At 37.8% G+C, this 14,707-nt stretch overlaps 1 protein-coding gene across 1 annotated transcript; it reads right to left on the bottom strand.

Annotated features, from left to right (window-relative positions):
• Positions 1–7: 7 nt before the first annotated feature.
• On the bottom strand, positions 8–4,021 carry ppp1r3c2a (protein phosphatase 1 regulatory subunit 3C2, duplicate a). Its single transcript, XM_084934806.1, has 3 exons — positions 3,844–4,021; positions 3,620–3,702; positions 8–3,460 (listed from the first exon to the last, which is right to left on the bottom strand). The coding sequence occupies exons 2-3, from the start codon at positions 3,631–3,633 to the stop codon at positions 2,404–2,406; spliced, it is 1,071 nt and encodes a 356-aa protein (XP_084790932.1). The 5' UTR covers positions 3,634–3,702; positions 3,844–4,021; the 3' UTR covers positions 8–2,403.
• Positions 4,022–14,707: the final 10,686 nt, after the last annotated feature.

Genomic DNA, 14,707 nt, shown 5'->3' with positions numbered 1-14,707 from the left:
AGTCTTTGCAAAAAATTTATCTGAGGAGAATTAATTAATTTTAGTCTGACCCCAGTCCCATCCGATAACATGTAGGAGGCGGGGTTTATGACCTATACTGCAGCCAGACACCAGGGGGCAATAGAGACGTTTTGGCTTAATTTTTGGGGAGCTGTCGCGTCGTCCATGTTTTCTACAGTTATTGGAGACGTGCACATGACTTGAACTAATCACAGACACTATTTCCTATGTTTTATGTGCTGAGTATGTATTTAATGTTTTTATTAACACCATTGATCCAAGTACTCACGTTGGTTTTTTTCCATCCTGGAAGATAAAGAAAGAAGGTAGTTTGATATAAACATTAAATACATTTAAATTATTCCAAATAGATCATTCACTTGTTGTTGTTCCTATCGTAGACAGAGTTTTAGTTAATTGTGAGTTTATAGAAAAAGCATAAATCATGTCACTACAGTCTACTTGCTTTTAGCAAGCCACTTCTGTTAGCTACCCAAAGCTCACTCTTCGTGATCACAGCTGTGGCTGCAGCCCACTGGATCAGTCTGCAGGCTATTGTTCAGACAACATGAGCTTTAGCACTGTAATCACCAGCAGCTGGTAGCTGGCTTCTGGCCACCATCCAGCTGTGCCTGCTGCTCTCTAAAAGATAAAATGAGAGAGAAAAAAAGATATCGACCAGTGAAAAGCCTTTCTCAGACTTAATGCCTTGTGTGGATGTCTGCGTACAGTCTTTTAATATTTATGTAGTAGTTGCCATTATCATGGTTCCTAAACAAATGACTATAGTGTTGATAGCTATGCCTTACTTTGACTTGTTGTCTGAATTGATGAACAGGAAACCTTAATGTCCACACTGTTTCAATTTGGGGCTTCAGTATCTTGCCCAAGGACTGTACCCCAGGTCTCCAGAGATTAGATTGTGAATACTGTGCACTATAGAATGCAATGGGTCCTCAAAACAAAATGACAAATGAGGGTGTTTATCAGCAGCTTGCAAAATGACCAACATCCCAGTCCCACTGGCAGGAGGTTGTCATTTGTCACTGCGGTTTTCATGTGGCAAAAAATACAAAATATAACATGCATCATCAATATGGGTAATTAATTTTTAAGAATGAAAATGTTTTTAAAGAATTATTTTGGAACCTTTATTCAGAGAATGTATCTCAGTACTGGGAAAAAATACTTGACATTGTTGTTTAGCTTATCTTTTAGTAGGTGGAAGAGGTGGGAAATATAATACTCAAATGAAATCGTAAAAAAAAAAGTAAAATAAATAAATAGGTACTTAAGGCTACAAGGTGTGAAAACCAGCTTCATCTGTGAATGCCCCAAATGCAACACCCCAGCTGTCTAGCTATGACAGTTCCAAAAAGGTTTGTTGTTTTTTTCTGGGAGCTGTCCTGTGTGAAATGAAAGAGTAGGACAAAGAAACCAGCCCAAAGATTAGAATAAATAGAACAAAAGCAACAATAACATCCTCCGTGTGGTTTTAATATCTAATAATGACTCCACCTTTGTATGTACTGTAAACACAAACTCATGCATTATCCAAAGTACATGCTGTCCCTTATGCTGCCATGGTTACATGGTGTTTGCCACTCCAGTCATGTGCATGACAAGATGTAACAGTTCCCAGGGTGTTACTCAACCATTTAGAGCAGGGTGTGTTTGAACACAACGTCCCATTCAAAGCTTGTCTGTCACCTCGCCCAGAAGATGTTTTGTTTTGTTAATTTATTCTTTCTGGTATGTATGACGCACAAGAGGGAAACACACACCAGAGCCAGAACTGAGGCCAGAGAAATAATGTCTGTGTGAATATACAAGTCCATTCATTGTGTTAGCTCATCAAAAAAGATTTTTGGAATAATTACCTTTATCTGCTGATATATGTTTTTTTCTCTTAAGCAAATTCAGGTCTCATGTTTTTTGCTTTTTCCCCAGTGATGTTATGTCACACTACAACAATGCGCTATGCAATATTGCACAGTTTACCTTGCCAAGGAGATGGACAAAAAGACAAATTATATTTTAAGACAGTTTTAATCAGAATATCAAGTCAAACAAGTTTTCACATTTCAAAAGGGAAGTTAAGCTTAGGAGGTGGAGGTGCATTATGTTTGAATTGTTTCAAGGGTATATTACAGATCAACCAGTGCTGTCCACTGAAAACCTCCACAAGCTTTAAGTATCTGTGACTCTCCATCATTTAGTTTCAGAATTGAAAAAGTCTCTTGATGAAAATGTCTTCACGAAACTTAAAGAAGTCCAGTCGCTTTCTTTGCAAGCTTCTTAGACTACCATGTCCTGGATGACTGAGAATCTGCGCAGACATATACAGCACGGTAGATTTCATAAGCATGTACCCCTCCCCAAAGCCACTGTTTCTTAAATATTTTAAGTTAAAATAATATTTCTTAAGTCTGTGAAGAGGGTATTGGGTGATTTCAATTTGGACGCGCTTTCCAATCTTCTCTGAGTCTTTTGAATATACTGTAGATCAGCGCAGTTCTGCACACTGATGGACTTGTGTAAAGGCCACGACAGTGACCTATGCTTTGAAAGTGTGGGGTAAGAACGATTAGTGTTGTCTTGGTTCACATTTGATCTTTCTTTTTCCATCCACACTCTGTAATTTTGTCCCCCGTTGTTGTCCCAGTGTGGTGTAGCGCAAGGCCCTGGTCTGAATGACACACAAAACTCAGTTCGCTCCCTTGGATCCATGTTGTGAGTTAAGCTTAAGTTGAAGCCAAAAACATCCACATCAGACCCCCCACAGCGATGTTGCCACAAGAATGTGCAAGGAATGTCACGATGGCTGCGCCAGGAGTCAAAGGTCACCCTTATGCACACATCCTTTTCAGTAGCGACATGAGAAACAAACACTTTACCACTTAAGACGTACTCAGAAATGTTGCAGCTTTCCAGCTGTACTTTCATATCTTGCAAACGTGCAAGAAGGGCTTTCTGGTCCTGGGCTGGCTGAGGGAAACCCAGCCGCAACTTGTAGGGATTCAGTTTATCTGAGGTTGACTGCTGGCCTTCCAGTTTGGCTGGAGAGGGTCTCATCGCCAGGGTAGAAGTGGGAGACAAAGGTTCAGGAATAAACATGCGCACAGCAGTAAGTGCAAATCCTTTGGCATCTGCAAACACAACTTGTTTCTTGATTTCTCTGCTGATGTGCTTGCGTAAACAGCTCCGAGTATTTTCTGGTGCTGAGTGAGGGGAGCGCAACAATTGTGATGGTAAAGATGAAGTGGAAGGCAAGGATGGATGTGATAATGGATAAGGGGTCTTCACTGGATAGTCAGTATGCTTACAAGGAGGCTTTGTGGATTTCAGGTGCGACATGGAAAACAGTTCATAAAGTTGTTGCTCCTGCCTGAGGCTCAGACACTTAGCCATTTCAACTGGATTCACAGTGTGCTGGGGATGACTAAAGGCATGAAGAACTCTAAGAAAAAAAAGATCATAGGTTTAAAATCAGATCTATTTTTATATAGATAAATGAAATTATAGATATAATTTATCCTACATTTCAACATAAAAAATATTTTGTGAATTCTGATGTTAATACAGTTACCACATGGTTAAATATATAACAGTAACTTACCTTGTACAGCTCATTTTCAGACTGTAAATGTGACAGTGGAAGTCTTTTGTCTTTTCTTGAAAGCTGCAGTAAACTCAGGCAATCTATAAATGCAAAAGAGGAAATATAAGAAATAAAACATCTTAATTCATTGACTGTTGGGTTTACTAACTATAAACATGACGTGACAAATAAATGAATAGAATGCAAGGTGATTCAAATTTTTAAGTGCAAAATGTACTTACAGGTTATAACAGTAACCATATGCTTAATCAAATCCGCCACTGAGAAAGAGCAAAAGAGCACCTCAGTTGCAGTCTGTTAGTGCTGTCTCTGGAGCTTCCCTGACAAGTTTGAGAATAAGGCAGCACTGTCTATGACACCATGCCTACATGTGGGTATAGTTTAGCCAATGAAGTCAAGCTGCTTTCTTTATATCCTGCCCCTTAAGAACTGATATGTGAAAGGCGGTCTCAAAGTTTTCCTTTTATGGAGTTCTGGCCAAACTAAGTGTGTTTAATGGTGAAGGTGAACTAGAGTATGATTTCAGATCCATCAATACAAATGTAACCTTTTAAATGATCTCTCCTTTTACAGTTCAGATTTAAAATTATAGCAGACACAGGGAAGGCACTCATTTCTGAGATTATGGATAAGATGTATTGCTAACAGAAACCGTAATGTAAAGATAAAAAAGAAGTGGCCCAATATTCCAACATGCTTTCTTTCTTGGTGAGAAGATCAACAATACTGGTTGAGAAGCTGCTGTGCTTAGCTTAGCACCCTCAGTAAATGGTAAAGCAGCTACTCTGCTCTTTTGGTACAGACTGTAACATGGTCAAATGCTAATGTCAAAGCTTTGAAAAACAAGTTTAGACTGAAACAAGTTTGGGAGTAACTGCAGTGCTGCCGTAGACAACTATTATGTAACATTTCACTAGTTAATTAACTTCAAGTTCAAACAAATCAAATACCATGAAGTGAAAGTTTTGGTTTCGATAATTAGAGTACACCGAGTTCTGGGATTGGCATTTGCGAGCAATTGTCTTTTCATTTGTTTTTTTTTTTTTAACAGACTTGGCTAGCTATGTATAATTTTCCTTTTATGACTCACTGTAAATTGGCAAGCTACAACCAAAAAAAAACCAAAACCTGTCTTGATGTACAAGGTAGGTTACATGACACAATGTTCTCTATGTAGCATGTTTTGACTTGCAGAAAGAGACAGCCAAGAGACAGCCAGTCTCTGCAGAGCGAACAATTGAGTCATGGAGAAAGAATGTTCCCAAAGAGCTGCCATACTCCTCGTGCAGACTTTCACAGGTGACGTGAGGTCATGCAAAAGCAAAAGTCAACAGAATCTGTGTTTAGTGGCAGTTTGTTGGTTGATCTATCTTCTGGCATAAAAGCTATTTCACATCTGCACTGGATCCCTGAATTTTTACCAGATATTGTTGGAGGTAACAGAGCAAATAAGTGTCTACAACAAAATGCTTTATTTAGAATGCATAAATACACTATCTGATATTAATAAATGTGTTATTAATCCTTAATTAATGTTTCAGAGTGCAAGAGTGTATCTTTTTTTTAGGTTTTATAATACTCACTTTTGTATCAGATAAAATCATGCCCTGTTTTACCCAAGATATTAACATGACAGCTATAATGACTTAAATATATTTTTATTATGATGTACATGCAAGAATATTCTAGAAGTCCTCATTTCTGTATCATAACCCCCCCCCCCCTCAAAACTCATGTAAATAGAGCACATTTGACTGCATGTCATACTTTAATGATACTTTCACTTTAACAATACCTTTATACAGCACTTTATTTTATACATTTCAAGCACTTCGTCTATCTCACATCCATAGTCAGTTTGGAACCGCCAAATAAAAATTAAATATGTTCGAAATCCACAGCCGGCGGGTTTCATACAAATACAACCAAACTGTTCATTTCTGGGAGATAGAATACTTGAGGGGTGTGTGCTGCAGGTATTTTCAGACATGTCTGTGAAGGTTCTCAGTCATCCAGGTCATCGTAGTCAAAGGAGCTTGCAAGGAAAGCGTCTGGACTTCTTTAAGTTTACTTGAAGACGTTTCACCTCTCATCCGAGAAGCTTCTTCAGTTCTAAGGTCAAATGGTGGAGAGTCCCAGATATAAACCTAGTGGGAGTATCCCCCCACAGAGGGACAAAAGGACCCCCTGATGATCTTCTAATCGCCTGAGCCAAGGTGTGAAACTGGGTGTGGGTCCCAATCAGCCAGAGTTTCGGGTGTGTTCATTGTGAAACCTGGCCCCACCTTATCATGCGAATTCCTGAGGTCAGATGGCCCAGGATGTGAGTGGGCGTTAAGGCGTCTGGGAAGGGATCTCAAAACTGGATTATAGATGGCAGAGAGTTGGTGTCGTAAACCCCCGCCTCTGTTCAAAGATGGTCGCTCACAGTGGACATAGATGGCTTCTTTCACTCCTCTTTCAAACCATCTGTCCTCTCTGTCCAAAATGTGAACATTGGCATCCTCGAAAGAGTGTCCTTTATCCTTAAGATGCAGATGGACTGCTGAGTCTTGTCCTGTGGAGGTGGCTCTAAGAGCCACCTCCACAGGACAAGACTCAGCAGTCCTTGTCCACAGGACAAGACTCAGCAGTCCATCTGCATCTTAAGGATAAAGGACACTCTTTCGAGGAATTCGCATGATAAGGTGGGGCCAGGTTTCACAATGAACACACCCGAAACTCTGGCTGATTGGGACCCACACCCAGTTTCACACCTTGGCTCAGGCGATTAGAAGATCATCAGGGGGTCCTTTTGTCCCTCTGTGGGGGGATACTCCCACTAGGTTTATATCTGGGACTCTCCACCATTTGACCTTAGAACTGAAGAAGCTTCTCGGATGAGAGGTGAAACGTCTTCAAGTAAACTTAAAGAAGTCCAGACGCTTTCCTTGCAAGCTCCTTTGAGTATTTTCAGACAATATCTCAACAAACTCCTGAGTCAGTGAGTGACACATGCTACACAAAAAATGACCCCAAATATCTAACTAAATATCTAACCAACTCTCAGTTAGTAATAGATTGTCTGGAATGATAGCATATGAAAGGTCTGTTCTAACTTGCCAGATCAAAAATGGCAGTACTCCAAATAATCTTTTTTTTTTGGTTTGTGTTTCTTTTTGGGGGCATATTCTAAAAAATGTGTTCCAGTGCAGTTCTAGGCATAGCTAGAGTTTATAAAAATGTAAAAGCCTTCTTAAAAAGCATAAAAGACGCTAGATGTTGGTGGAAGGGAAAAACCGACTATTATGAGGTTTATGCTAAGTAACCTCATATTATAAAGCCTGCTGTGGATTATCACACAACCAAAAGAGTCCTAACATTTAGAACATTCATATGAGTTCATTGAATGTTTTGTGATTATGATTTAAGACATAAATAATAATAACAATAATAAAGATTGTATATGTGCTGAGTTGTAAACACTGTGGTGTTTACAACTAAGGATATTCTAGAAGAGTATTATAAAACCTAAAATAAGATACACTCTTGCACTCTGTGGTGTTTACAACTATTTGCATTTTTTAAATAAGGCCCCTATATATCCACATACCTATTCTTACTATCTAAATGTGCTGTACTCATTTATTTATTTTATATTAGAACATGGTTTAATCAAAACAGTGTATTCATATGTTGCAATACCTATTTAAACTTTTCTTCTCCAGCAAACAGAAGTTAAAGCCATCCAGGTAAATTTTCAGTTCCTTCCCACCAACTTTTCGCAGCACTTGGCCCCCTGAGTACAAAAAGCAATGGAATCAAAGAATCCCTATGTGCTCTACATAATGAATAGCTAAGGTGAGAAAAGAAGAGCTTGAGAAAATTCATGAAATGCTTACATTTAAAAATTCACTGAACCAAATCGATTTCAGAATCAATCAGCATTTAAATTTTTTCCTGTGAACTGTGCCTTTTTCCTATATGTTTAAATAATATATATTCACACTGTTGGTTCATATTATGCAAATGCATATAATCCTTCAGACATGTTTTTACTTATTATGTAGCATGAACAAATCACAGACCCTTCATTGTTAAATGGCCATACATGTTTTCCCTGTCTTGTACAAAACATTCTGGCCACTTGCCTTGACAACTCATATAAATTAAATTCTTTTTTTATCTAGTAGTATCCCTGTGCTTTTAAATTCCCACCATTTCAAGCATATGGGTCACTATTCATAATTCAGAAAGTGTTGTCATAATGTGAATAGTAATTTTGTCATTTATATTAATGTTGTTTTCCCTTGTATTTTTAACTGTGGCCATTTATTTTGCATTACAGTAGCTCATCAGCCCAGCTGCACTCTCTCACCACACATGGATATCTGATAACATTATGAAATGCAAATGAAAGAAAAGCACAATCCCCCCTCATTCCCCCTCCACACGCACGCACGCACACATGCATGCACAGCCGCAAAGCACTGCCAAAAGTAATGATAAAGTTATGATACATACCAACTGACTTCTGTCAACTGCATGCAGATGTTCAGTGAGCTCATAAATGAAGTCACAAAGAGTCATACACAGTGCCTCATTAATCCCAGTTTTATTGGCTTGACTACCTGTCTAGACTTCTGTTCGCATTTTGGTCTCATGTGGAGATGAGCAATGTGGGTTTCATTTTAATACTTATTTATTTAAGATTTAGGAGTTCAGCAATTTTCCAGCACTCACTTTCCCTCATAAACATCCATCATCTGTTAATAACAGAGTATGGTAAATGTGAGCTGAACTTTGTTTGTTCCAGTACAAAATCTGGCTGCTTGAGATGAGCTCTTTAACCCTTAATTTCTTTTAAAGTTATTCCTTGCTGGATTTACTGGTGTGTTTGGGAATATTATTGTGTTTATAGTAAATACTCTTTTAAATGGTGCAGAATTTATTGTTGAATGAATTAGTGATGGCAAGTTTCCCTGCCTCTAAGGAAATAATGACAATTTTATACTTAGCTGTTGGTTTGAACTCATTCTTAGTCCGTGCCAAAGAGTCACAAAACATATCCACTGCATATCCTTACAATGTTTTTTTTTCTTAACATTTTCTCTCACATATTGATTGTCAAAGTGTTTTTTATTTTGTTGTTTTTGACCATTAAAAAACTTTCAGTGTCTTTAAACTATTTTCCTTACTGTAAAATACTAACTAATTTGAAGTTCTTTTTAAAATTCCTATCTAGACTCAGGCATATATATAAATACCAGACGCTATATTGCAGAGGTTTCAATAACACAGGTTCTAGATTTCAGTACTAATCGCTGATACTTAATCTGAAATCTCAGTGTATAAACATATAGCAGTGTTCTCAAAATTTAAAAATGGTTCCAAAATTCCAATTTTACGTGTTTGTGTTTGAGAAATTTATTATCCAGTGACTTGTATTTAAAGACGTGGTCATGTATTGGTTTTGTATTATTGCACTAGCAGTTGTTTGGGATTCTGTTGGATAACAATGCAGCACTCAGTTGGTATAGTTTCTCTGCATTGAAAATAATGATTAAATCACCTGCATTTTTTAAAACAACTATTCTCGCTCACCATAACTAAAGAAAGCTACCCTAAACGAACATGGCAGCATGCCTTTGGTTTTCAAAGTTGCATGTGAACAAACCACAAGACATCTGGAACAAAGTCCTCTTGACAAACGAGACCAAAATGAAAATGTCTGTCCATAATGCACAGCACCACGTTTGGAGGAAACCAAACACAGCATGTCATCACAAACACTCCCTACCAACTGTCAATCATGTGAGGAATTGACAGTTGGAGGGGTGATCATTTTGAGCTTGTTTTGCAGCCACAGACCTGAGCACCTTGCAGTCATTGAATCAAGCATGAAGTCATCTGGTATTCTAGAGTCAAATGTGAGACCATCTGTCCAACAGCTAAAGCTTGGCAAAATCCAGTCATGCGCACCATGATCCTAAGCAGACCAGCAAATCTGCAACATAATGTCAGAATAAGAAACGAATCAAGGTGGTGCTGTTGCCCAAATGCCTGGAAACTTCAGTGAACTGAAGCACAGGCCATACATAAAGAAGAAGGGGCCAAATTATCTGAGAGACTGATGAAGTCATGCAGAAAACAACAGTTATTGTTCCACAAGCTACTGAATCATAGGTTATTACTACAAAAGTATTTCTTGTACTCTTGTTCAAAAACAACATATTACAAACTAAAGATCTATAAATCTCCTTATCTATGAACTGTTTCTTACAATACCTTGTGGGTTTGTTTGATGTGTAAAGCTCTCTTGGGAACACCCATACCAATGTGGATGTTTTGACAACTAAGTTGTAGAATTAAGTTGTTGCATAAGCAACCTTGCACATTCATGTCAAGGCTTGAAAGACATTATTGGGATTTTTTGTTGTCCTTGGGCATTAGTTCATCACGCACAATTTAATACAAACAGGACAAGTAACGAATGAGGCAAGATGATAGCTTCTATTGTGTAGCTGTGAGTTGTTCCATGCAGTGAACTCATGAGTAAAAGTATATTTAGTCAACACTCAATTCATTTACTGATAAACTGTGCTTGATGACAGGTTTGATATGTGCTTAAAATTCTCATTAACTGCCCATAATATTAATAATGATAATTAATGCGGTATTAATATTTTTATTGTTATGTTTTTTATTCATATGTAGAATGTAATTGAAAGTTAGTGTAATATGTATGTTTACATGCTTTCCTAATTTATACTATATTTTAGTAGTGAAAATAATATTTTATTCTTAATAGACTTAATAGTGTTTCAAATATATAGTCCCTAAATACAATGTGAAAAGCAGTTTGTCAGTTATGCCGCTTAAACACTTTTGAAGTTTTAATTTTAAATCTAAAATGCCACAGACACTTTTAAAGGCTCAAGTCCATCCTGAGTAAATAAATAAATAAATTCATCTGTAATAATAGCATCTTCAAAGTCAAAACTTTATTTCTTTGGAAAAAAATACCATCTTCAAAGCCAAAACTATATTTCTGCTGGCAGAACGATTAGGAATCCGCTTTTAAGAGGAACGATGAGAGGGGCTGGTGTAAGCTTGCAGGGGTAGAGTAGCAAATTGCACACTGTAACCCCATTACCACCCTTGGCTGACTGAAGATAGAACCCCGCAGGACCTCTATCATCATTTGTGCTAACTTCCTGTACAGTCAGTGGGGCGGGGGGCGGGAGTCCTTCCTCCAGTGTCCTTCCTGGAATCCTTCCTCCAGTGAAGGAAGGATTCCGTTCACTGTGAAAAGCAAATGAACTTTAGTCTTTATGTAACATGGCTCATTTAAGTGTAATCTTCAGATGTTGCTGGGACAAAAAAATAAAATCCAGGCTATTAGCAGCGAAGATGCCTGAGAGAAATTGTTATACTTTCCTGAACATATAATTATTTCTTTGTGACTTTCTTTCTCTGTGATGAGGAGCAATGTTAAATTAAAAATTGCAATGTTAAATAAAAGTGAGAGAATAAATAAACTAGTAGTGTTGATGCATCTAGTAAGATGTGATTACAATACAGCTAGACAGTAAAAAAAATTAAATACAGTTTAATGACAGAAATAGATTGCATGTGGGATTTTAACTATTTAGCTGGAATACAGATAAAACTGATAAGCATAATGTCATCTGCAAAAAAACAAACAAAATCAAAACAACTATATCTGTCAGGACTGGGACTGGGACAAAAAATCTGCTCGGGTATTTTGACTAGAGACCGGCCCACCAGGTATTATAGGAAAAACTATAAAGCCTTTGAATGAAAACAAACGCTGTTGTGACAGTGATGTACGCTGTCTTGTTGGTATTTATGTATGATTTCTATACAGTTTACATCAGATGACCACTTAAGGACATCTCCTGGTTTTATCTTCACGTTTCCCTCTCACCACATATCCAAACCGATATCATGACCAGCAGCTTTACAGCTGTGGCTCCAGCAAACATCAGCTGATACTAGAAAGTAATATCAAATAAATTCTAACAACAGCTTGAACGTGCTGCTGTTGTTTAGCTCGACATCTGCTGGTTTCTTCTTTCTGGCGCAAAGTGGGCGATAAACAAACAAGGGAGACGGGACTTGCGACAGAAAAGCCGATCCCACTGATCATTGATCAGTTTCATGATTGAAGTAGCAACAGGAGAGGGAGGGGAGAGAATGAGAGAAGAAGAGGTAGCTGTGCCTCTTAAAGACACAGAATAACTCCAGTTTTGTGTCTTTTTTTCATTCTAGCTGAAAAAAAGACACAAAACTGGAGTTTTTTTCATTCTAGCTGAAGTACGGGAATCGCTTCCTCTTCACCTCAATACAGATGTATTGTAATTGGTCCAGCCCAGAGTCGATGATGACGAATTGGCCAATCCACCACCTTTCATTGTTTATACCGTTATAAAAACAAACATAAAAACAAAAAATCACCATATTCACCATTAAAGGTGAATATGTTACAGAAAGATGGATTAACCCATACAAAAAAACAAAAAACAAAACACACAACAACAAAAAAATCAACAATAAAGTGCTAGTGCTTATCCTTATAGATTAATATTAACATTAATCAACATTAGTTAATATTAATATTAATGACTACTTGCTCCTCGGTCAAAGCAAATTAATAATGCTGGAATATCTTAAATGAAGTAGTCTTATGAGGTGGAACAGCCACTGCCGGCAATAACAGTTTTTTAGCAATCATTTCATTTATTAAGGGAAAAAAGCTATCCAATTTTTTTTGGCCATATGTGAAACAGTAATTACCCCCTCTTGTTAAATCATGAATTAACTGTTATTAACCACGTGTTTTGAAAAGCTGATTTCAACATGACTAGCCACACCCAGGCCTAATTACTGCCAGCAACATCAACATCAACAGACCTGCAGGCCTTACTTGCCCCAGTTAAGGTAAGAGTTCATGATTCAGCCATAAGAAAGATTTTGGACAAAAATGTCATCTATGGGAAAGTTCTAAGGTGAAAACCACTGCTGACCGAAAAGAGCACAAAGGTTTGTCTCACATTTGCCAAAAAATAGAATTCCCTGAAGCTCAAACACACTTTGGGTATGCAGCAAGACAATGACACAAACGACCCTACTTTTGAATGGCTCAAAGAAAACAAAATGAAGGTTTTGGAGTGGCTTAATCAAAAGTCTAGGCTTAAATCTAATTGAGATTATCACAAGTGCTTGATTGCAGTTTTAGCTACCAAAGGCTGTATACGCAGTTATTACTTTTAGGTGGAAATTACTTTTTCACCCAGGATGGGTTATCCAAACCCACTTTTTCCCTGCATTATATGTCTGACCCTTAAATGACCCCTTAACTTGAACTGTTCCTCAAACTCACACTCATGAAGTTCACTGTCCTCACTGAGGGAATGACCCTAACTGACCCTTATATTTCATCATGTTAGTCCATACTTTCCCTACATATATATTCTGCCCCTCAGTGCTTTCAAAATGTTAACACAGAGGTTCGCCCGTGACCCCAATCCCTGGACCCACACACCTGATTCAAATGATCAACCAGGTAGTAAATCCTGCAGCTGCCTGATAACAAGATAATGATTTGAATACAGTGTGTTGAAGCAGCCGAAAACAAGCAGTCCCACGGAGCTTAATAGCACTGTTTCAGAATTATTGCCCTAACAAAATGGTTTAATTGCATAATGCACAACAAACTACACTGCAATGAACAGTGTCTTGTGTCATTAAATAAATAAATAAAAATGTTAAGGCACACCGTAATAGCAAAAAAGATGCAGTTTATTGCCTGAAGGGAACACCATGCCATGGAGTGTTAGATACATTGCACTGTCTTACTGCATCAGATGATTGGCTAGTTTTTTATTGTTAGAGAAATCAAGATAAGAAAAAAACAAAACTTGATTATGATTATGTGTACCAAAAGATCTTTGCTTTCTGCCATGTTTATTTTTGCCAGCTGCACTTCGATGCTAAAAGAAACAAAATTGAATTGAACGCAGCTGTGGGTATACCCTGTAGCTTTTGCCAGCAGTCCTCAGCACGGGTCAAGGCAGCAGCTGGGACACTCAAGACTAACTCTGGTGTTATAGAAGCAGAGTCTAAAAGCAGGACTGGGGAGTTGTACAGCTCAGCTTCCATAATCAGATACAGCAGTTTCCCATCTATCTCTTGTAACATTGTTATGCTCTGTGCAGGGAGAAGGCTAGTAGTGAAGACAGCACTATTGACCTGTATGTTCCCAGGTTAATGACACTGCACATATACAGATCAGGCATCATTCAGTCTATCAACAGCAGCAAGGTAAAGGTGGCAGGTTTGCAGACAATGTTAACCAAAAGAGGTGATATGTACTTTTAAAAATAATAATACTGCTCACTTTCAGGAACCTTTTTACATCACTGTCTTATATTTCACTGTAGCTCAGTATTTGCACAGAACACGGTCAAGTGATGAAATATTGTGAAAAATTGGCTTGGATGAGACAAAAAATTATGTATCAGTCATGAGGAAGTATTGCTAAATGGAACATAGTTGGCACAGATCAAAATGTTATTAATGGCAGAAGACCCATAACAACTAGAATATAATGTGCATATAAACATAAAGGCAATGAGGCACGCAGGGAAGATGACGTTTCGATTGTCTGACTGCTACAACCTCCATAAACCTCCACAATGCGTACAACTGAAATGAATTTAAAAAGATTAAAGGTAAACTGAAAAAAGACTGATACTAACCCCATGAGGACACAAAGCAGAGTTAACTATACAGGAATGATTGTAACATATGAAATAAAAGAAGTGCAATATCTACCAAGAAACTCATTAAATGTAATGGTACCCAAGAAATAAACTTTCATATGTTAATGACTTTCTATAGTGGAACCTTTGATGGAATATAAAAAAGTATGCATTCTTTTGTACATTTGCATCATCTGCTCATATTTCACATGCCATGTGGCTCCACACTGCACAAGCAGAACAGTGAAGATGTAAATGATGTAGATGTGTGTACTTTGAAATCAATCTGCCACAAAATAACCATTTGCAAGTCATCACT

This window comes from Perissodus microlepis, chromosome 7 (genome assembly GCF_051167445.1).
Source record: "Perissodus microlepis isolate ML-2025 ecotype Zambia chromosome 7, ASM5116744v1, whole genome shotgun sequence".
NCBI lineage: Eukaryota > Metazoa > Chordata > Actinopteri > Cichliformes > Cichlidae > Perissodus > Perissodus microlepis.
Note: the sequence above shows the minus strand (reverse complement) of the source record. Positions and strands in the feature narration are given on the sequence as shown.